General features: G+C 54.9%; 1 protein-coding gene and 1 pseudogene across 1 annotated transcript; both read left to right on the top strand.

The window, feature by feature from the left end:
- The first annotated feature begins 1,423 nt into the window (after positions 1 to 1,423).
- LOC135878591 (glycine N-acyltransferase-like protein 3) lies at positions 1,424 to 10,524 on the top strand. Its single transcript, XM_065404296.1, has 5 exons — positions 1,424 to 1,501; positions 2,492 to 2,596; positions 2,860 to 2,950; positions 9,258 to 9,378; positions 10,086 to 10,524. The coding sequence occupies exons 1-5, from the start codon at positions 1,424 to 1,426 to the stop codon at positions 10,522 to 10,524; spliced, it is 834 nt and encodes a 277-aa protein (XP_065260368.1).
- Positions 10,525 to 12,601: 2,077 nt separating this feature from the next.
- On the top strand, positions 12,602 to 21,939 carry LOC135877837 (glycine-N-acyltransferase-like protein 3; annotated as a pseudogene).
- The last annotated feature ends 977 nt before the right edge of the window (positions 21,940 to 22,916 follow it).

Here is a 22,916-nt window from a genome sequence, read left to right as displayed (position 1 = left end):
GTAGATTCGCTGGAGGGTAGGGATAGGATACAGAGGGACCTAGACAAATTAGAGGACTGGGCTAAAAGAAATCTGATGAGGTTCAACAAGGACAAGGGCAGAGTCCTGCACTTAGGACGGAAGAATCCCATGCACTGCTACAGATTAGGGACCGAGTGGCTAGGCAGCAGTTCTGCAGAAAAGGACCTAGGGGTTACAGTGGACGAGAAGCTGGATATGAGTCAACAGTGTGCCCTTGTTGCCAAGAAGGCTAACAGCATTTTGGGCTGTATAAGTGGGAGCATTGCCAGCAGATCGAGGGTCATGATCATTCCCCTCTAGTCGGCATTGGTGAGGCCTCATCTGGAGTACTGTGTCCAGTTTTGGGACCCACACTACAAGAAGGATGTGGAAAAATTGGAAAGAGGCCAGCAGAGGGCAACAAAAATGATTAGGGGACTGGAGCACATGGTTTATGAGGTGAGGCTGAGGGAACTGGGATTAGTTAGTCTGCAGAAGAGAAGAATGAGGGAGGATTTGATAGCTGCTTTCAACTACCTGAAGGAGGGTTCCAAAGAGGATGAATCTAGACTGTTCTCAATGGTACCAGATGACAGAACAATGAGTAATGGTCTCAAGTTGCAGTGGGGGAGGTTTCAGTTGGCTATTAGGAAAAACGTTTTCACTAGGAGGGTGGTGAAGCACTGGAATGGGTTACCTAGAGAGGTGGGAGAATCTCCTTCCTTAGAGGTTTTTAAGGTCAGGCTTGACAAAGCCCTGGCTGGGATGATTTAGTTGGGGATTAGTCCTGCTTTGATCAGGGGGTTGGACTAGATGACCTCCTGAGGTCCCTCCCAACCCTGATATTCTATGATTCTATTATTCTATTGTAGGTTCTATGGTGAGTAAGGGAGAAGCACCCAGACTGGTATGTTATTGTAGGGTCTTGACTCTCACAAACACAGCTTCGCAAATTGTGGGGAAAATGTTGTGAAGGTTTGTTGCCCCTTACAAGAGAAATTAGACTCAGTTGAGGTACTGACCTGCCACTCCTTGAGGTCTGGGAACATCCAAGTGCCACTTGTGCAAATTCTCATCAAAAGTGATTTTTAGATTGAAAAGCTGAAACATTAACTGCAAGGAAGTGCTGATACTTAGGAGGAGAGGAAAATCCACAGGAAATGCTGCACTGAGAATATAACCATTGGGGTGGTTATTGTAGGGTCTCTGGTGGGTACAATGTTGTAAGCAGACTGGTTTGTTATTGTAGGTCTACCCACAGCATTTGTTATTTTGGCAGGGCTGGAAGGTTGCAGACACCCCTCGTGTCTCCAGGGAGGTGGGGTAGGGGGGAAGATCACAGGGAACTGATGGGTCTCTCCACCACAGGGCATCCCCTGTGCCATCCCTGCTGGAATCTGCCGAGGGCCCATCCACACCACAGATGCTGATCCTGAGCTGCTCCTCCAAGCTGCGGCTGCTGGAGGGCACACTACAGAGGCGCTTCCCCAAAACATTGCCGGTGACAAGGACCCATCTTTTTTCCCACGTGCCACTTCCTGGGACGGGGATGGGAGCAGGGCAGAAAGTTCTCTCTCCCCGGGGTGATGGGGTGGAGATTGGGCTGGCTAGGGGCAAGACCCTACCCCCAGGTGCTGGCTGCTCTCCCAGGCGCCCCCTCTCCACTCACATCTCCTATCTCCCAATGTCCAAACCCAGCAAATTCCTGCTGCTCACCCAGCATAGCCGGCGGGACCTCCCCAGCCGGTCACAGGGCAGATTGGCTCCATATCAAACAGTTACAGCACAGGCAGGCTCTGTGCCAGCCAATCACTGCATGGACAGGCTCCGTGCCAGCCAATCAAAGACCTGGGTAGCTCTGGCTCCCTCCATGATTCCATGCCATCACATGGCTCAAGTGTGTGTGGGGGTCACCAGCCCCTTTGTTCCCCCTCCTCCACGCTCAGGGTCTCCCCTGCGATACCAGGCCAGGACCCACAAAAAAGGAGTCAGACCCCTAAATCAGGAGAGTAAACGTGGGGTGGTGGTTAGAGACAGGCCCCACCCCGGCCCTCGTCCCTCATACTCCCTTCCCCATATCTCTCCCCTCCACATTCCTGCCCCCTCCTTGCCCCTCACCCCAACCCCTAGCATCCCCCACATCCCCCACTCGCTCCCCAATCGCCTCTCCTTGCTGCTCCTCACATTCCCCTGCCCCCCATCTCTGGTACCCAGAGTCTGGGGCAGCCATCTTCCCTGGCCTCAGCCCCCTGAAATCATTGTGAGGTGGTGGCCATCTTGACTAAGGGCAGCCTGTGGTGTCAGCCCCATTGGCAGGGATGGGAGAGGGAGGCCATGTTGGAGAAGGGCAAAAACTTCACATAATGTGCAGACGATCACGAGATGCTGAAACCCCCCAATAAATACTGGGTGGCTCCAAACAGAGTTGTGGGAGTGGGAATTGCTGCCCCTCCCCCAGCTCTGACCCCTACCACCTCCATGTCTCTGGCAGGTCTATGGCACTGTGATGGCCATAACCCGGGGGAACCCAGCTGCGCAGGTGCTGGTGGATTCATGGCCTGACTTCAAAGTCGTCCTCACCCGGCCGCGCAGAGAGGTGAAGCCCCTCAGCCACCGCACTGCACTTTGGGAACTGGATGGCTCGGGAGGATGTAGAATGGGACCCGAGACCTTTCCTCACTGGGACCCCAGGACGGGGAGCCAGATTGGCTCCGGGAGGAGACAGGGGCTGGGATTTGGTGCCCTTCCCCTCTAAGGGGGCCCAGGGCAGGGACCAGGCTGGCTCGGGGGAGAGGGGGCAGGCAGATCAGTCATTCCATTGGGAATTCTCCAGTCTTGGCTGTATGTCTCCCCCTACAGGTGGCATCGGATAACTCTGATTTCTACACCAACACATACATAGTGTACTACCGGGACCTAGGTGCCTACCGGGCGCTGCTGGGCAGTGCGGGTTGTCACGGAGTGTGGGGGAGTCAGGGCCCTGCACCCCTCTCTTCCTGAGATTCACCGTGACTCTCAGCCAGCCAGTAAAACAGAAGGTTTATTAGATGACAGGAACACAGTCCCAAGCAGAGCATGTAGGTACAACCAGAACCCCTCAATCAAGTCCTTCTGGGGGGTTTAGGGAGCTTAGCCCCCAGCTTGGGGTTCCCTGCGTTGTACCACCCAGCCCAAACTGAAACCAAACCAAAACTCCTCCAGCAGCTCCTCTCTTCCTCCTCCCCCCAGCTCCTCCTCTCCTTTGTTCAGTCTCCCGGGCAGAAGGTGTTATTTCTCCCAACCCCCCCTCCTGGCTGAGGTTACAGCTCAGGTAGCTTCCTTCAAGGGAAGTCCCCCATCCCCAATGCAACTCCCCTGCAACATTCCCAGGTCAAATCTGCCCCACTCCCTGCTCTGTCACATCTCTCCCCCCTTCGAGACTGAACTGAGCGGGGTCACTCTGACCAGTGACCTGGGGAAGTTCAGGGCCCCCTCTCCGGGACAACGCGTCCGCTATCAGGTTGGCACTTCCCTTCACATGGACCACGTCCATGTCATAATCCTGCAGGAGCAGGCTCCACCTCAGGAGCTTGGCGTTGGCTCCTTTCATCTGGTGCAGCCAGGTCAGGGGAGAGTGGTCGGTGTATACGGTGAAGTGTCGCCCAAAGAGATATGGCTCTAGTTTCTTGAGGGCCCACACCATGGCCAGGCATTCCTTCTCGATGGCCGCGTAGTTCTGCTCCCGGGGTAGCAACTTCTTGCTCAAGTACATGATCGGGTGTCTCTCCCCCTTTTCATCCTCCTGCATTAACACCGCCCCCAGTCCCATGTCGGAGGCGTCGGTGAACACCATAAAGGGCTTGTCAAAGTCTGGGTTTGCCAGAACTGGGCCACTGACCAGAGCCTCCTTCAGCGCCTGGAGAGCCCCCTGGCACTCCTCGGTCCAGACCACCTTGTCTGGCTTCCCCTTCTTGCACAGCTCAGTGATGGGGGCGGCTATGGAGCTAAAGTGGGGCACGAACCTTCGATAGTACCCCGCCATCCCAATAAAGGCTTGGACCTGCTTTTTGGTTTGCGGAGCGGGCCAGTCTCTGATCACCTCCACTTTGGCTGGTTTCAGCTTTAGGCAGCCGCTCCCCACCCGGTGGCCTAGGTAGGATACCTCAGCCATCCCCACCTTGCACTTCTCTGGTTTTACGGTCAGCCCAGCCTCCTGGAGTCGGTCCAGCACTTGTCTAACCTGGGACATGTGGTCCTCCCAGGTCTGGCTAAAGACACAGATGTCGTCAATATACGCCATGGCAAAACTCTCCATCCCCCTCAGTAGCTGATCCACCAGGCACTGGAAGGTGGCCGGCGCTCCCTTGAGGCCGAAAGGCAGGGTCAGGAACTCATAGAGCCCCAGAGGGGTGATGAAGGCCGATTTCAGCCTGGCATCTGCATCCAGCAGCACTTGCCAGTAGCCTTTTGTAAGATCCATGGTGGTAAGGTACCGAGCGCCTCCCAGCTTGTCTAGGAGCTCGTCAGGCCTGGGCATGGGGTAGGCATCGGCTACAGTGATGGCATCGAGCTTCCGATAGTCCACACAGAACCGGATCGACCCGTCCTTTTTAGGGACCAGCAACACCGGCAAGGCCCAAGGGCTGGAAGACGGCTGGACTACCCCCAAAGCCAGCATGTCCCCGACCTCTCTTTCCAGGTCCTGAGCAGTTTTCCCTGTGACTCGGAAGGGGGAGCATTTTATAGGCGGGTGCGATCCTGTCTGCACCTGGTGGACAGTCAGATTAGTGCGTCCAGGATGGTTGGAAAACAGCTGTTGGTACAGATGCAACACCCCTCTGTTCTCAGCTTGCTGGGCCGGGGTCAGCATCTCCCTGCTCCTCCCAATGTCCACACACGGCCAATACCACATTCCCCCTGTCATAATATGGCTTCATCATATTCACATGGTACACCCGGTGGTGGTGTGCCCGGTTTGACAGCTCCACCACATAGTTTACCTCGTTTAGTTGCTTGACAACCTTGAAGGGCCCTTCCCAGGCAGCCTGGAGTTTGTTTTTCCTCACGGGGATGAGGACCATCACCTGATCCCCGGTGGCGAAGGCGTGGGCCCGCGCTGTGCGGTCATACCAGACCTTCTGCTTCCTCTGGGCTCTGGCCAGATTCTCCCTGGCCAGACCCATTAGCTCGGCAAGTCTTTCCCAAAAGGTCAGGACATACTCCACCACCGACTCTCCATCGAGAGTGGCCTTCCCCTCCCATTCATCTCTCATCAGGTCTAGGGGCCCCCTTACCCGCCTTCCATATAACAGTTTGAAAGGCGAAAACCCGGTAGACTCCTGGGGTACCTCCCTGTATGCGAACAGCAGGTGAGGTAAGTATTTGTCCCAGTCCTGTGGGTGCTGGTTCATAAATGTTTTTAGCATCATCTTTAGCTTTCCGTTGAATCTCCACCAGCCCGTTGGATTGGGGATGATATGCTGAGGCCCAGTTGTGCCGGACCCCACATCTCTCCCACAAGCACCAGAGTAGGGCTGACATGAAGTTGGACCCTTGGTCTGTTAAGACTTCTTTGGGAAACCCCACTCGGCTGAAAATGGTCAGCAGCGCATCTGCCACAGTGTCTGCTTCGATGGACGATAAGGGCACTGCCTCGGGGTAGCGGGTGGTGAAATCTACCACCACCAAAATGTATTTCTTCCCTGACCGGGTCGTCTTGCTGAGAGGTCCCACTATGTCCATGGCCACCTTCTGGAAAGGCTCCTCTATGATGGGCAAAGGTCTCAAAGCCGCTTTCCCCTTGTCCCGGGCCTTCCCCACCCTCTGGCAGGGGTCACAGGATCGGCAGTACTGTCGGACATTGGTAAAGACCCCAGGCCATTAAAAGTTCTGTAGCAGCCTCTGCCTGGTGCGCCGGATTCCCTGGTGCCCTGCGAGAGGGATGTCATGGGCCAGGTACAGTAGCTTGCGGCGATACTTCTGGGGTACCACCAGCTGCCTCCAGATCCCCCAGGACTCCACTTCCCCTGGGGGAGCTCACTCTCGGTATAGGAATCCCTTCTCCCACAGGAACCTCTCCTTGCAACCTCTCATCATGGTCTGTACCACACTGAGGTCAGCCAGGCCCCTTAGCTTCCGCAGGGAGGGGTCTTTCTGCAACTCGGCCTGGAACTCGGCGGCTGGGGAAGGGATGGGGACCTGCTCCCTCTCGTCGGCTGGGTCGGAAGCCACAGCCACCCCGAGCCTTGTCCTTGGGTGTTCCCTCCCCACCAGGGTAGGGTTCTGTGCCTCCGGTGTGACATCCTTCCCGAGGTCAGGGCGTAGTGCCCCTCGCCGGCTCTGGCTACAGGTCACGACTAAGGCGTTCTGGGGGTTGCTTGGCCAGTCCTCTAGGTCCCCCCCCCCATCAACACCTCAGTGGGCAAATGGTGGTGCACTCCCACGTCCTTGAGGCCCTCCTTGGCCCCCCATTTCAGGTGTACCCTCGCCACGGGCACCTTGAATGGGGTCCCGCCCACCCCTGTCAGGGTCAGGAAGGTGTTGGGCACCACCCGATCTGGGGCCACCACCTCAGGCCGGGCCAGTGTCACCTCTGCGCCCGTGTCCCAGTATCCATAAACTTTCCTCCCATCCACCTCCAGGGGAACAAGGCACTCGCTCCGCAGGGACAGCCCCGTGCCCACCCTGTAAACGGAGAACTTTGAGTCCGGAGCATCTGGCCCCCCAGAGAAGCTGGCCTGGGGCCCTTCTCTCTCTTGAGCAGTGGATAAGCTGCCAGCCCCCCTTGTGTGAGAAGCCTGCCCCTCGTCCATCTGGGCCTCTACCAAGTTAACCCGGTGTGGGTTCAGTCTGCTCAGTCTGTCCTTGAGCTTGGGGCACTGGGCCCAAATGTGGCCTCTTCGGCCGCAGTAATAGCAGCTCATGTCCCGTGGGTCCCCTCGAGCCGGTCAGTTGTCCCTGACACTGGGCATTCCCCTTGGGAGGGGATTCCCCATATTCCCCCTTTGGGAGGTCCCCGGGTGACTCTCTCTCTGCATCGCGGCGGGCCTGTTCCTTTGGGACTCCTCCCTGCCACCCCCTGACCGGCTCTTCACAAACTCATCGGCCAGCCGCCCTGCGTGTCGCGGGTTCTCTGGCTTTTTGTCCCTCAACCACAGCCTCAGGTCGGATGGGCACCGCTCATACAGTTGCTCCAGTACCAGCAGTTTAACCAGGTCCTCCTTCGTCTGGGCCCCATCTGCCCACTTGCTGGCGTATCCCTCCATGCGGACGGCTAGTTGCAGATATGAGATCTCAGGGGTTTTATCCTGACTCCGGAACCTTTCCCGGTACATCTCAGGAGTCAGCCCAAACTCACGTAGCAGGGCCTTTTTGAATAGTTCGTAGTCCCCTTTCTCCACCTCTTCCAGTTGGCGGTACAATGCCACGGCTTTGGGGTCCAGTAAGGGGGTGAGAACCCAGAGTCTGTCTGCAGGATCAACCTGGTGCAGCTCGCAGGCCGTCTCAAAGGCATCCAGGAAGTCATCCATGTCCTCCCCCTCCTTACGTGGGGCCAGGATGCACTTATCAAAGCTCCATGCAGTCCTGGGTCCCCCCTCACTCACCGCAGCCGGGGGCTCGCGGCCCCTCAGCCTCGCCAGCTCCAGTTCATGATGCCTCTGTCTCTCTTCATGCTGCCTCTGTTTCTCACGATCCTCCAGCTCTCTCAGTTTTAGCTCTTTCTCCCATTCCAGCCACTTCCGCTCCACGGATGCTGAGCGTCGCCGGGAGGATCCCCTGCTGGCCGGCGAGCTTCGCCGGGAGGATCCCCTACTGGCCGGGGTATTTGCTGGGCTCCTCCCCACCCTTCCCCTAGGCATAGGAAGGAGGGGTCTCGGGAAGCCCTCAGCACCCGGCTGGTCTGTCCCAGCTGGGACAGACAATGGGGCCTGCGCTGCATCTGCCAGGCTGCTTCCCTCAGAGACAGGGATCAGTTCATTCGAGTGATCTCCCTCCTCCAGCTGGGCAATGAGCTGTTCTTTGGTGAGCCTCCCACTGCGCAGCCCCCTCTGCCTGCACAGATCCACCAGGTCGCTCTTAAGCCGCTTGGCATAAATCTTCCTGCTGGCCACTCACAGGCCTGTGTGCTCACCGTTCCCCACAGTTTCCAGGGAGACCCCTAGTGTGCCAGCCCTTCTTGAGGTCACCACCTCTCTGCCAGGGTTGAGCTGCAGACTCCTCCGCCCCTGGGACCGCTCGCTGCGATCCTCCCTGGGGACCCTGTTACTGCAAAAGTCCTTCTCGCTGGTGTCACACTCCCAGGGGTGACAACCGTCTCTCTCTGACTCTTCAGCACGCCTGGTCCCCGTCAATCACCCTTCGTTTTACTGCTCCCCAGTCACTTACTGCAGGAAGCGCCGTCCACGGGGTGCAGTAGATCCCACCGCTGCCGACCAGTTGTCACGGAGTGTGGGGGAGTCAGGGCCCTGCACCCCTCTCTTCCTGAGATTCACCGTGACTCTCAGCCAGCCAGTAAAACAGAAGGTTTATTAGATGACAGGAACACAGTCCCAAGCAGAGCATGTAGGTACAACCAGAACCCCTCAATCAAGTCCTTCTGGGGGGTTTAGGGAGCTTAGCCCCCAGCTTGGGGTTCCCTGCGTTGCACCACCCAGCCCAAACTGAAACCAAACCAAAACTCCTCCAGCAGCTCCTCTCTTCCCCCTCCCCCCAGCTCCTCCTCTCCTTTGTTCAGTCTCCCGGGCAGAAGGTGTGATTTCTCCCAACCCCCGTCCTGGCTCAGGTAGCTTCCTTCAAGGGAAGTCCCCCATTCCCAATGCAACCCCCCTGCAACATTCCCAGGTCAAATCTGCCCCGCTCCCTGCTCCGTCACAGGGTGCTGTCAACTGGGGACAGACCTTCCGCATCCTTGGTAACATGTGCCCCAAAGCATCTGGGAGAGTCGCACAGCAACTGAACATATATGTCCTGTCTGGGCCAAACCCCAGGATCCCGCCCTACAATGCCAGCCCCAAAGCTCTCTGCTCCCCTCAGGCTGCTCCCATGAGCCCTATGCAGGGCAGGAACATATGGGGTAGCCCCTTGCCAGTGCTGGGCTGGGGTCAGCTCACCTGACCACACCCTCTTCCCTGAGGGCTGGGGCTGGAGGTTTGGAAGCTCAGATTCCTGCCCCTCCCGACCCACGTGCCAGGCTGGGCTCCCCACACATATGGGCCCTTTTGTCACCACCATTCAGTCCCTTTCCCCACTGCTCATGGGGTTTAGGGAGCCCCCTGCAGGGCTCCGGGATGGAGTGTACGAAATCTCCAAGGACATCGCCGAGGCTAAGGGGATCAAGCTGGAGGTTTTCCGCTACTTCACCTATTTTCACCCAGATCCCAGCTCCATGCCTGAGATCAGGTCAGTGTCTGCCTGTGTCACAGGGCCCCACAGGGGGCGTCGTACGGAAGGAGGCAGCCTAAGGGGTGGGGGCATTGGCCAGCATGGCACTGGGATTAGGGTGACCAGACAGCAAGCATGAAAAATTGGGATGGGGGTGGGGGGTAATAGGCACCTATATAAGACAGCCCCAAAGATCAGAACTGTCCCTATAAAATCAGGACATCTGTTCACCCTAACTAGAATGCCCAAGATCTGGCTATTCCTTATGCAGGGCCAAGGGCATTGGGGTCCTGTTGCCACCAGCAGAATCTCAGTGGGATTGGCACTGAGCCCAACCTCCTTCAGGGACACTGCAGGGACTGGGGAGCGTAGCCAACGGGTGGGGTCAGCCATTGGGAGGGAGATCCCTCTTCAGCTCCTGCACAGGGCCCCCAGCCTCTGCCAGGAAACCCTGATGCAAATGGCTTCTGTGCCACCAATGGCACCCCGTCCATGGACCCTGGGGACCAGGCACTCCTTCAATCAGCCATCAGACCTGGCAGGGCTTGGGCAGCGAGAGACCGTGCTCCCCCCCATCCCTGCACCACATCTCACCTGGCCCAGGATGGAGAAGAACCTTCCCTGTCCACAGCCTGTTCAGACCTCGGCTTCTCACCCAGGACCCATCCCCCAAGCTCTGATCGCTGACTTTTGGGGCTTGACCCTGCTGCTCTCTGCCCCCCTAGGCTGGACCCAGCCGTGAGGCTCTCGTCCCTGGATGTCTCCCACGCCGACCTGCTGAATGAGACGTGGCAACTGAGGGGGAACGAGAAAAGCAGGAAGTACCTGGCCAGCCTGATCCGCCACTTCCCCAGTGTCTGCCTGCTGGATGCTGCTGGCCACCCGGTCAGCTGGGCCACTTCATATCCGTTTGGTGCCATAGGGCTTTCCTACACTCTGCCCCAGCACTGGCAGCGCGGCTACATGGGGATGCTGACTAATTTGATAGCCAAGCGGTTGCACGCACTAGGCTATCCCAGCTACGGCTATGTGGCTGTGGAGAACTACCCCATGCAGAGGTTGCAGGAGAGGCAGGGCTTCCAGCGCCAGCCCAGCCTGTGGTACTTCATTCTTCATAACCCAGCACCGGCGAAAGCCCCCACATTAACCCCCAGCCCAGCATAAGGCACAGCCCCCACATGAGTCCCCAGCCCAACCACCCAGGGGACCTGACAAGGGAGCGGGGTAGGGGAGTCTGGGGATCATTGTTAGCCAAGTGAAATCAGTAACATCTCCCAGCTCTAGCCTCACATGGGGCCTGCGACCCCCCAGCCCCACAGGCCTTGCCCTCCCCCACAGCCCTATACCCACCTTTAAAGGGTCTGTCCTACTCTTCCGAGCCCATAACCTGCCCTTCTTGATGGCCCCTACCACCCCAGACCCATACACACAGCACCCCTGTCCCACTTCCCTACACTGTCCCATCCCGGTTCCTCTTCCAGAGGCTCCAGCAACGGCTCAATGATCTTCCACCCAATCTAGCTACGTGCTCACCTGCCTCCTGCATCCGCTCTGCTCCTCCTCCCGTTTTCCCTGGGACATCCTGCTCAGTGTATTGCATCTCTAACTCCTCCACACAGTGTGTCACCCTCCCCCGACTCTACCAGAGACATCTTCCCCAGATCTCTCTCTCCCCCACTTCCCTGGGGCTTGTCACGTCTCTTGCTGTTGTACCCTGTTCTCATCAGCTCCTTTCCCATCTCCTGGACTATACAAGCCGGGGCAGCTTTACGTGGGGTGGAAGGGGCTGGGCAATAGGTCCCCATTCAGCAACATCTCCTTGAGCACAGCGTGCTCTAACCCATGATGCTTCTAACCCATGATGGATCTGGCTGTTCCCCATTGATACTAACCAGCCTGAGAGTGTTCCCATGCCAAGGACTCCCTCAAGGGCCAGTCTGTCTCAGTAACTCAAGGGTTAAATACCTCCCGGGGATCTTGATTATCCTCAAACCAAACTTCACTATCCCCAAGGACTCCCGGCCTGTTAGGTCACACCCAAAAGCAATACAGATGTGTTAAATTCAGCACCACACAGCCATGACACCCAAATCCCCTTAACTCCACCCACCGGCATTGACCGATAGCAGGAAGTGTTTCTGGCTTCCTGATCCCAGCTGCAATTAAATTTATTGTTGAAGACACCTTTGAGTATTTCCCCTTTACAGCGGCATTCCCTGGCACAGCTGGGACCATGCGGGCAAGGGGGAAGGTAGAATTACAGCTAGGGCCACACAGCAGTTTCCCATTTTTCAATCCACTTTTCAAATGAAATTTTCCCAAAAAAGGTTCTGCTTGTTCTCAGTGTTGGCTTTGTGTCCAGACACTGAGGGCCTGAAAACCAAAGTGTTCTGGGTGCGTAACCTGGTCTGCGGGATGGTCGGGTTGGGTCAAATATCTAGAGCTTCCTTTGGAAAACTAATCAATAGCACCAGTTGGAGCTGCCCCACCAAATTTCTAGGATCACTAAATATCTTCCCTGGGGGGACTTTAAGAGACAAACTGAGTGTGTGTGAAACAAGAAGAGCTTTGTTAGAGGGGACGGGGAAACCAGCACCCAACTGGGGAGAGCTCAGCAATAACAACTCACCTATCTGCAGCGGCGTATTATCGCCTAGGCCGACAAATCTGAGCACCCACGGAGAAGCTCCCCTGCTCCAGCTCGCCTCCTCCGCGAGCACCGCCACGTCCTATTTCTCTCCCCTCCCTCCCAGCGCTTGGGCCACAAAACAGCTGTTTCGCGGGGCAGGGAGGGAGGGGGAAGAGGGGGAACGCCACGCGCTGGGGGAAGAGGCGGGGCCGGGGCGGGGATTTGGGGAAGGGAACCAATAGGGGCAGAGAGGGGCGGAGTTAAGGCAGGACTTTGGGGAAGGGGTTGGAATGGGGGTGGGAAAAGGGTGGAGTCGGGGCGGGCAGGGCGGCAATTATTTCAGGGCCTAGAGGCGGCAAAATCATTAATCCGCCACTGCCTATCTGCACTTATGAATAATAAGTAAACACCCAGTCCTGCCCCTTAGTGTCTCCAGCTGTGTCCTCTTATTCAGTTCCCCACCCACAGCCACCAAACGAGACGTGGCCCCATGTGGGGACTGAGCATAGCCTGCGGTACCTGGCGAACCTGATTTGCAAATTCTTCAGCTTCTTCCCCCTGGATGCCACCAGCCACCCTGTTAGCTGAAGCCTCATGAACCCCTTTGGTACCATGGCTCATGACTACACCCTGCCTCAGCACCGTAGGTGCGGCTATATGCGGATGCTCAGCACCACGACAGCCAAGCGGACGCATGCACAAGGCTGCCCCATCTTTGGCCACGTGGCCCTGGACAACCTCCCCATACAGAGGCTGCAGGAGAGCCAGGGCTTCCAGCACCAGCCCAGCCTGTGCCATCATTATCCACACCCCAGAGCCAGTGACAGCTCCTGCCTGAGTCCCCTGACCCAGCACCAGCCACCACTTCCTACTTAAGTCCCCTTCCCCAGCAACCTCCATGGGGCAGGGCTGAGGGCCAATAGGGTGGCCAGGAAAATCCAGGGCGCCGCATTGGGCCCCATGGGACTAGAAACATCTCGCGTCTCTCCAGCACATACCAGTCTCAGGGGCGGAGCCCTACCAAATTCTCGCTCCGTTTTGGTCAATTTTGTGATTTTAGGATTTTTAATATTGTAATTTTCACGGTTTCAGATATTTTAAATCTGAAGTTTCATGGTGTTGACACTGTGGGTGTCCCGACCCAAATCGGGGTTGGTGGGGGGAACCAGGGGGGTGTGGTATTGCCACCGGAGCTCTGAAGACAGCGCTGTAGCCAGCAGCAGTGCAGGACTAAGGATGGCAATCCCGCGGCCCCCCGCCCCCCCCAATAGCCAGATTTCATGGCAGTGAAGTTGGTAGGACCCTTCTCATGGGGCCAGCCACTGCAGCCCCATAACCAGCCTCCTTGGATGGAACTTGCCCATAGCCCTATAGACATAGCACCCCGCAGCCCAGATCCCCTTTGCTGCCCCCTTCCTTGGGCTGTTTCAGACTTCCTAGCAACTGTAGCAGTCTCCCATACAATGAAGCTACACGCCAACCACACCTCCCAGGGCCGGTGTAGGTCAAAGCGGGGGTGTTACAGTATCAAGGAGGTTGAAGGCTGAAAGTTCAAAGCCAACCCTTGGCAGAAATCGGAGAAGGACCCATGTCTTCTGCTACAACCAGCCTCAGCCACAGGGGTTTTTAAACTTATTATTTGGGGGCATGGGGGAAATGTAATTGCAGGATAACAGAAGATTCAGAAGGTGCTTAAAATAGTTACATATAAATAAATGACCTCTGTGAATGCTTGCTGGGAGGGGAAATAGGGATAGAGGAGTTTGGGGCTTCAGCAAAGGGAGGAGGATTATGGGGAGGTCAGAGGTTCGGGGTTCAGGTGAGGGGGTGGGATATTGGTACGGCTGATATGATGGTGGGAGGGAGGGTGAGTGAGTGGGTGTCAGGCACCCCCACATTCTTCCCTCCCATATGTGCCCTGGGATTGGGAGGACCTTTCCCTTTGGGGGTGTCTGAGCCCCACCTCTCTGCCCCTCTCATGTGAGCCAGAATCTGGGGGGCCCTCCCTCTTTAGGAGGCTCTGAGCCCCTCTCCCTGCCCCTGTCACTCTGGGGGTGTCTGAGCCCTTTGTGTGTGCCAGGATCTGGGGTTCCTGCCCCTTTATAGCGGTGTCTGACCCCATTCCTTGCCTCCCCACATGTGTGTTGGGATCTGGGGGGCCCTGTGCCACTTGGGTGAGCTGAGCCCTTCTCCTGCCTCCCTTTGTTGAAGCCAGGGGACCCTGCCCTTCTAGACAGTAGCTGAGCTCCTTCCCCTGCTCCCACAACACTAGATCAGGCGAGGAACTAAGCACGGGCAGGCTTGGTATATAGCACAGGCTCCCAAGCACTTACTGAGGGAGGAGGGCTAAGAACACCCACCAAGATGAATGGAGCTATTGGTCCAGGCTGTATTATCTCAATGGGCACTCTCCTTCAGTTGATACCATCACACTGAGATCCATAGGATCCACAATATCAAAGCAGCTGCTACTGGTTAATTTCATACAATTTTACAGCTGAGCACCAGGTCAGCTACAATTAAATTTGTGAAGACTTGTTTAAAAGCAGATTCTTCTAGGTTCTCTAGCATCCCCATGGTTACTTGGATTGTCTTGAAATTTCGGGTGCCTCCTGGGGGTATGACATAGGCTTAGTGACCCACATTTTAGATCATTTGATCAAGGGGTTCCTGAATTACAGCCACCCACCCAAAAACAGCTTTTCTTCAAGTTCACAGCTTCTACCAATGGATTTTGTGCACCCCTGCCTTCGAAAATGCTGATGGCTTAATGGAATTGGAAGGGGAGGGTGAGCTGGAAATGCTGGGGGGGGGGGGGTGATACTAAATGTTGCAGGGTATGGTGGGGAGGGAGAAGGAGAGACAAACACCAGTCTTTTTACACATGTAACAAATAACCACCACATTTTTGGGTCATACACCAACTACACGCTCCAAAAGTTACAAAGCACGAGCATTATCCCCATTCCACTATTGCGTAATGTGCATGGGGAGGGGGGGGAGAAATGCCCAGATACACCCATAACACACCTACTCACACTCTGTCATTGCACTGTACTGAACAGGGGCTTCAACTACCTGAAGGGGGGTTCCAAAGAGGATGGAGCTCGGCTGTTCTCAGTGGTGGCAGATGACAGAACAAGGAGCAACGGTCTCAAGTTGCAGTGGGGGAGGTCTAGGTTGGATATTAGGAAAAACCATTTCACTAGGAGCATGGTGAAGCACTGGAATGGGTTACCAAGGAATGTGGTGGAATCTCCTTCCTTAGAGGTTTTTAAGGCCCAGCTTGACAAACCCCTATTTAGTTGGGGTTGATCCTGCTTTGAGCAGGGGGTTGGACTAGATGACCTCCCGAGATCTCTTCCAAACCTAATCTTCTATGATTCCCTACACTTGCCCGGCACATAGACACTAAGGGCGAGTTTACACTACAAAGGCAGATCAAGCCAATGAAAAATCCCCACCCTGGAGCGACGTTGTTACACCGACCCAAGTCCCCGTGCAGACAGCGCTAGGACAGTGGAAGAACTGTCACTACAGCTTTTTCAGTTTAGACATGGCTGGAGCCTGCTCCACATCACATCTGCTCAATTGTACAACCCCTTCAACCTCGTCCCCTTCAGGTACGTGATGCCATCTAACACTGCACTGTCATTTACCTTTCATTCATGCCCACCTCACTGATGACAGTCCCCAGGCAGGAAGACCCCGTGCTCCATTAGTGACACAACGTGCACAAATCAGCGCTGGAATGAGGTAAACTGGATCTCTCAGGGTACCCGGGCACCTTTCCTTTGATCATACACCTGGGGGCAGGAAGAAGGGCTCACTGTCACCGCAGGGAACAGCCCCCAAAACCACCTCGATTCAGTCACAGCTCTGCCAAGCTGGTCCAGCTAACCCCTCCCCCATTCAGTACAGTGACACGTAACGTGCTGAGGACAGCTGGAGCCCAGGGGTTCCTGGCAGCTCCAGGGGCAGAGATAAGGACCCCGGGCAGGTACCTTAACTCCTCATTGCTTGGTTTTCAGACGTGAGAGTTTTGCTGGGCTCGACATTGTGGAAGGGCACATGGAACATTAACTCTGCGGTTTGCCAGTGACTTAGCACTGACCGCCTGGTACACAAGGGAGCAGGAGATGTGGACACAGCTCTGCTGCAGCTTGGAACAAAGTCACAGGCTGCTAGGGAGGTGACTGTGTTTGTGAGAACCCCGGGAAATCACACAGGAACACAGAGACAAAAGGAGGGAGAGCCAAGACGGATCCCACAGAGTTGGGGGTATTGAGGCAGTTGTTGCTGCCAACACGACCGCTGCCTTCAGCTCGGCTTTGCCAAGCCAACCTGAGGATTCTCTGATGCCAGATTCCAGTTAAGTAACAAATGTGATGCTGAGTTGCTGCAGATATGGATTGCATTGTTCCCGGCAGGTAACGAACTGTGACAGCCCCTTGTCGAGGAGATTCCATCAGAGGTAGAAACCTGCTACTCCCCAATGTCAATAGGGACCAATATGAGATCCCAGCCAGAGCATGGGCAAAAGAGGCACAGAGCCTCCAAGGGCACACATGCCTCGGGGGACAAGGCTGGGGGAGACACAGAGCAGAGGAAAGCAGAAAGCGAAAGAGAGGGACCCAGACTGGGGGCTCCTAGCACAACCCTGAGTCAAAGGAATAAACAGAAACTGAGAGTTAGGAAGGAGTTGCTAAGCGGGAGCCCACACCTGGGACAGCAGATGGTATGGTTCGGCATTGAGGGGCATCAGCAGAGCTGGAGGGGGAGGCCCAGGCTGGGACAGCAGGGGCAGTGGGTCTGGATTGAGGGGCACCAGCAGAACTGGTTTGCCCATGCCCCACTCCTGGCAGTGCTCATGTTTCCTCACAATTCTACTCCGCTGGCCCCAGGAAACCCTCTCACCCCTCCCTGCGCAGGGAAGGAACCCAGTGGTGCCTTGTGACTGCAGGGACCTGGCTGCCCCAGCTCTGGGCCAGCCACAGACTCTGTTAATTCATAGATTCATAGATTCTAGGACTGGAAGGGACCTCAAGAGGTCATCGAGTCCAGTCCCCTGCCCTCATGGCAGGACCAAATACTGCCTAGACCATCCCTGATAGATATTTATCTAACCTACTCTTAAATATCTCCAGAGATGGAGATTCCACATCCTCCCTAGGCAATTTATTCCAGTGTTTAACCACCCTGACAGTTAGGAACTTTTTCCTAATGTCCAACCTAAACCTCCCTTGCTGCAGTTTAAGCCCATTGCTTCTTGTTCTATCCTTAGAGGCTAAGGTGAACAAGTTTTCTCCCTCCTCCTTATGACACCCTTTTAGATACCTGAAAACTGCTATCATATCCCCTCTCATTCTTCTCTTTTCCAAACTAAACAAACCCAATTCTTTCAGCCTTCCTTCATAGGTCATGTTCTCAAGACCTTTAATCATTCTTGTTGCTCTTCTCTGGACCCTCTCCAATTTCTCCACATCTTTCTTGAAATGCGGTGCCCAGAACTGGACACAATACTCCAGTTGAGGCCTAACCAGTGCAGAGTATTGCGGAAGAATGACTTCTCGTGTCTTGCTCACAACACACCTGTTAATACATCCCAGACTCATGTTTGCTTTTTTTGCAACAGCATCACACTGTTGACTCATATTTAGCTTGTGGTCCACTATAACCCCTAGATCCCTTTCTGCCGTACTCCTTCCTAGACAGTCTCTTCTCATTCTGTATGTGTGATACTGATTTTTCCTTCCTAAGTGGAGCACTTTGCATTTGTCTTTGTTAAACTTCATCCTGTTTACCTCAGACCATTTCTCCAATTTGTCCAGATCATTTTGAATTATGACCCTGTCCTCCAAATCAGATGCAATCCCTTCCAGTTTGGTATCATCTGCAAACTTAATAAGCGTACTTTCTATGCCAATATCTAAGTCGTTGATGAAGATATTGAACAGAGCTGGTCCCAAAACAGCTGCGGAACCCCACTTGTTATGCCTTTCCAGCAGGATTGGGAACCATTAACAACTCTCTGAGTACGGTTATCCAGCCAGTTATGCACCCACCTTATCGTAGCCCCATCTAAATTGTATTTGCCTAGTTTATCGATAAGAATATCATGCGAGACCCTTTGAAAAACTGCCAACTCTCCTCAGTTATTTTCCCCCTCAGTCTTGATTCCCATGGGACCTTATCTATCAGCTCTCTGAGCTTACCAAAATCCGCCTTTCATTGTCTCTATTTTGCTGTACTCCCTTCTACTCTTCCTTAGAATTGCAAACTCTATGATTTCATGATCACTTTCACCCAAGTTGCCTTCTATTTTCAAATTCTCAACAAGTTCCTTCCTATTTGTTAAATTCAAGTCTAGAACAGCTTCCCCCCAGTAGCTTTTTCAACCTTCTGAAATAAAAAGTTGTCTGCAATGCAGTCCAAGAATTTATTGGATTGTCTGTGCCCCGCTGTGTTATTTTCCCAACATATATTTGGATAGTTGAAGTCCCCCATCACCACCAAATCTTGGGCTTTGGATGATTTTGTTAGTTGTTTAAAAAAAGCCTCATCCACCTCTTCCACCTGGTTAGGTGGCAAATAGTAGACTCCTAGCATGACATCACCCTTGTTTTTTACCCCTTTTAGCCTAACCCAGAGACTCTCAACACTCCCGTCTCCTATGTCCATCTCTACCTCAGTCCAAGTGTGTACATTTTTAATATATAAGGCAACACCTCCTCCATTTTTCCCCTGTCTATCTTTCCTGAGCAAGCTGTACCCATCCACACCAACATTCCAATCATGTGTATTATCCCACCAAGTTTCAGTGATGCCAACAATGTCATAGTTGTATTTATTTATTAGCACTTCCAGTTCTTCCTGCTTATTACCCATACTTCTCGCATTTGTATATAGGCATCTAAGATACTGGTTTGATCTTGCCTCCCAGTTTTGCCCTGACCCTCCTTTCTCTCCGCCATTATAGCCCTCGCTCCCTCTTGTTTCCGACCCATCTCCCAGGTCTCCATGTTCCCCACTTACCTGTGGGCTTTGCTCACCTGTCCCCGTCGAACCTAGTTTAAAGCCCTCCTCACTAGGTTAGCCAGCCTGTGTCCAAATAGGGTCTTTCCCCTCCTCGAAAGGTGAACGCCATCTCTGCCTAGCAGTCCTTCCTCGAATAGCATCCCGTGGTCAAGGAAGCCAAAGCCCTCCTGGCAACACCATCTTCGCAACCAGGCATTCACCTCCATGATGCATCTGTCTCTGCCCAGGCCCCTACCTTTGACAGGAAGAATCGAAGAGAATACCACCTGCACTCCAAACAACTTCACCTGTACTCCCAGAGCCCTGTAGTCACTCTTGATCTGCTCAGTGTCACACCTCGCAATATCATTTGTGCCCACATAGATGAGTAGCATGGGGTAGTAGTCAGAGGGCTGGATAATCCTCGACAATGCCTCTGTAACATTTCGGATACGGGCCCCCGGCAGGCAGCATACCTCCCGAGATGAAATGTCAGGGCGACAGATGGGCGCCTCCATCCCGCTCAGCAGAGAGTCTCCGACCATCACTACCCTACGTTTCCTATTCGCAGTGGTGGCAGCAGACCTCCCAGCCTTAGGGGTACGAGGCTTCTCCTCCTTTACTGTAGGGTGTGATTCCTTCTCTCCTGTATCAAGAAGAGCATAACGGTTACCTATTACCACGGCGGGAGGGTTCGGAGCAGGGGTGGAGCACTGCCTGCTGCCAGAAGTAACCAGCTGCCAGTGTCCACCCTGAGCCATCTCCTCCTCCACCAGTGGTGTATCAGCAGTCCTGTGTACTGGGACAGCTACCTCAGCTGTCTCCACATGGACACTGTCCAGGAATTGCTCGTGGATTCGGATGCTCCTCAATCTAGCCACCTCCTCCTGTAGCTCTCCCACTACATGGTTCATTCACTCAGGGATAAGAGGGTGGAGCAGCCTCCAAGGGAGAGACCCAACAGGGTCAGGACCAGCTGCTGCCAGACAGGGACCTCACTGCCTCTCGGACACCCTGTCCCCCTATCTTCCCAGAGACTGCCCCTTACCCTGGCACAGAGATGGCTCAGGTGAGTGGGAGGTACTGGGGCCACCTGAGTCCTGCACAGACCAGCCCTGGCATGGCGGGAGCCAGCCAGACAGACAGGGATTGCTACTGTAGGATCTTTGGAGAGCACAGAGCCTGCACACTGACTGGTTTGTTATTGTAGGGTCTCTGGAGAGCACAGGGGCTGCACCCAGACTGCTTTGTTATTGCAGGTTTGTTATTGCAGGGTGGGAGGTTACGCACACCCTGCCTGCTTTTGGGGTGACGTTGGGGTGACAGACACAGGTAACTGATGGGTTTCTCTCCTCCACCTGGGCAGGTGCCCCCCACTCCACACCCCCTGGAAGCTGCCAAGGGCCCATCTCAACAGAGATGCTGCTCCTCAGCTGCTCCTCCAAGCTGCAGCTGCTGGAGGCGACACTACGGAGGCGCCTGCCTGAGACATTGCAGGTGACATGGCTGTGCCTAGCCACACTGCCCGCAGCCCAGGGCCAGGACTCAACCCTCCCCACCCCCATCCATGGGGCAGAGAGCAGGTGAAGGTCCCTCTGACTCCCCTGGGAGATGGGTTAGAGATCAGGCCGGAGGGGCAGGGCCCTCCCCCGAAGATGCTGGCTGCTCTCCCAGCCACCCCTCCCTCACCCCTCATGTCTCCCAAAGTTCAAACCCAGCACCAATTCCTGCTGCTCACCCAGCGTAGCCGGTGGGACCTTCCCAGCCAATCACAGGGAAAGTTGGCTTCATATCAGCCAATCACAGCACAGGCGGGCACCGTGCCAGCCAATCACTCCGTGGGCGGGCTCCATGACAGCAAATCAGAGAGCTAGATAGCTCTGGCTCCCTCCATGGCTCCATGCCCATCACATGGCTCAAGTGTGTGTGTGGGGGGGGGTCACCAGCCCCTTTGACCCCTGTCCCCCACACTCAGGAACTCCCCTGTAAAACCAGCTCAGGGGCCACAAAACAACTCAGGGGTCAGACCCCAAAATTAGGAGAATAAACCGGGGAGGGGGGGAGAGACAAGCCCCTCAGCCCTCACGCCCCATAGGCCCTGCCCCGTATTGCCTCCCAGCACTCATGCCCTCCACATCCCAACTCCCTCCCTCTCACCCCCAACCCTAGTGTCACCCCACATCCCCCAATCTCTTCTCCTTGCTGCTCCCCAGAGCCTGGGGCAGCCATCTTCCTGGCCTAGGCCCATGAAATCATTGTGAGGTGGTGGCCATCTTGGCTAAGGGCAGCTTGTGGTGTCAGCCACATTGGCAGGGACAGGAGAGGGTAGACATTTTGGAGAAGGGCAAAAAACACCCAAAGAAGGCGCTGAAGACCGCGAGACGCTGAAACCACACAATAAACATGTGGAGGCTCCTGACATAGTTGTGAGAGTGGGAATTGCTGTCCCTCCTCCAGCTCTGATCCCTAACACCCTTGTATCTCTGGCAGGTTCACGGCATCGTGATGAACATAAACCACGGGAACCCGGCTGGACATGAGGTGCTGGTGGATACATGGCCCAAGTTCAAAGTTGTCCTCACCTGGCCATGCAGAGAGGTGCCGCCCCTTAGCCACTGCGCTGCACCTGGGGGACTGGCTGGCTTGGGGGGAGGGCGGGGAGATTGGGATTTGGGGCCTTTCCAGGCTGGCTTGGGGGTGGAGGGTGGGAAGGCAGATCGGTCATTCCATTGGGAGTTCCCCACTCTGCTCCATGTCTCCCCTGGCGGGTGGCATCGGACGACTCTGATTTCTACACCAACACGTACACAGCGTTCTACCGGGACCTGGGCGCCTACCAGGCCCTGCTGGGCAGCACCGTCAACTGGGGCCAGGCCTTCTCTATCCACAGTAACATGGGAGTCCAGCTGGAAGTGTTGAGTCTGAACTTTTGATGAGCTTAAACTTAACCCAGACTTGATGTCTCTGTCTGAACTTTTAATCAAAGCTCTGACCTGCGAACTACTCATGACACCCCCTTCCCCTTAAGTAGCCATCTCCCCTTTTGTCTTTTTGAATCTACATTTTAACCTGTTTTATCCTGTAGAATCTTGATTGATTATGCATGACCATTATGATCTGTTAATCACTTTGTTTACTTCTGTGTATAAATATTGATGCTCACCCCTAATAAACTTGCCACACTTACTCCGAAGCCTTTTAAGCTAAGGATAGTGTGAGCCCGTTGATCAACGAATTGGTGTCTGGTCTCTGACAGATTGTGAGCCCCATACCAACTCCGCACGAACTCGGGTGCTGGAGAGGTGAGTAAGGACTTGCTTTTTACCTAACAATTTGGGGGCTCGTCCGGGATTTCCTTCTGGTGCGGTGCCTCTGTCCAGTGGTCAGACCACTCATATACGAATTGGCAGGCGCCACGGGAGATTTCTCCCAGCCAATTCAATATTGAGGGGTCGTGTACTGGACAGCAGGATAAACGCCAGTTGGAGGGCTCCTGTCAGACACCATGGGTCAAGGGACTAGCGTGCCTCTTGAGAGTCCGTTGGGGATTATAAATAAGTTATGGAACGAAGGGAAACTCCCAGTACAGACAGAAATGTCTAGGAGGAAGTTGTACACACTGTGTGTAAGGAATTGGACTGAGTATACCGCGGTATTGGCCGACCCGGAGATGAGGTGGCCTTCGTATGGCTCTTTCGAACAGGCTGCCTTAAGAGGAGTAAGGAGCCAGATCGAAAAAGACCATCCGGGACAGTTATGTTACTGGTTTTGTTGGGACACAGCAGCAGAGCTGTGGAAATCTTTAAAAATTATGGCAGTCAGGTATTCTCCCGAGAGTGAATCCCCTCCATGTTATTTCAATGAAGGGTGTAAACCACGGCGTGTTTAGACTCGTCAGTTGGTCCCCACT

The sequence above is a fragment of the Emys orbicularis genome, chromosome 4 (assembly GCF_028017835.1).
Source record: "Emys orbicularis isolate rEmyOrb1 chromosome 4, rEmyOrb1.hap1, whole genome shotgun sequence".
NCBI classification, from domain to species: domain Eukaryota; kingdom Metazoa; phylum Chordata; order Testudines; family Emydidae; genus Emys; species Emys orbicularis.
The sequence above is the reverse complement of the archived record's forward strand: the minus strand, read 5'-3'. Positions and strand labels throughout refer to the sequence as shown.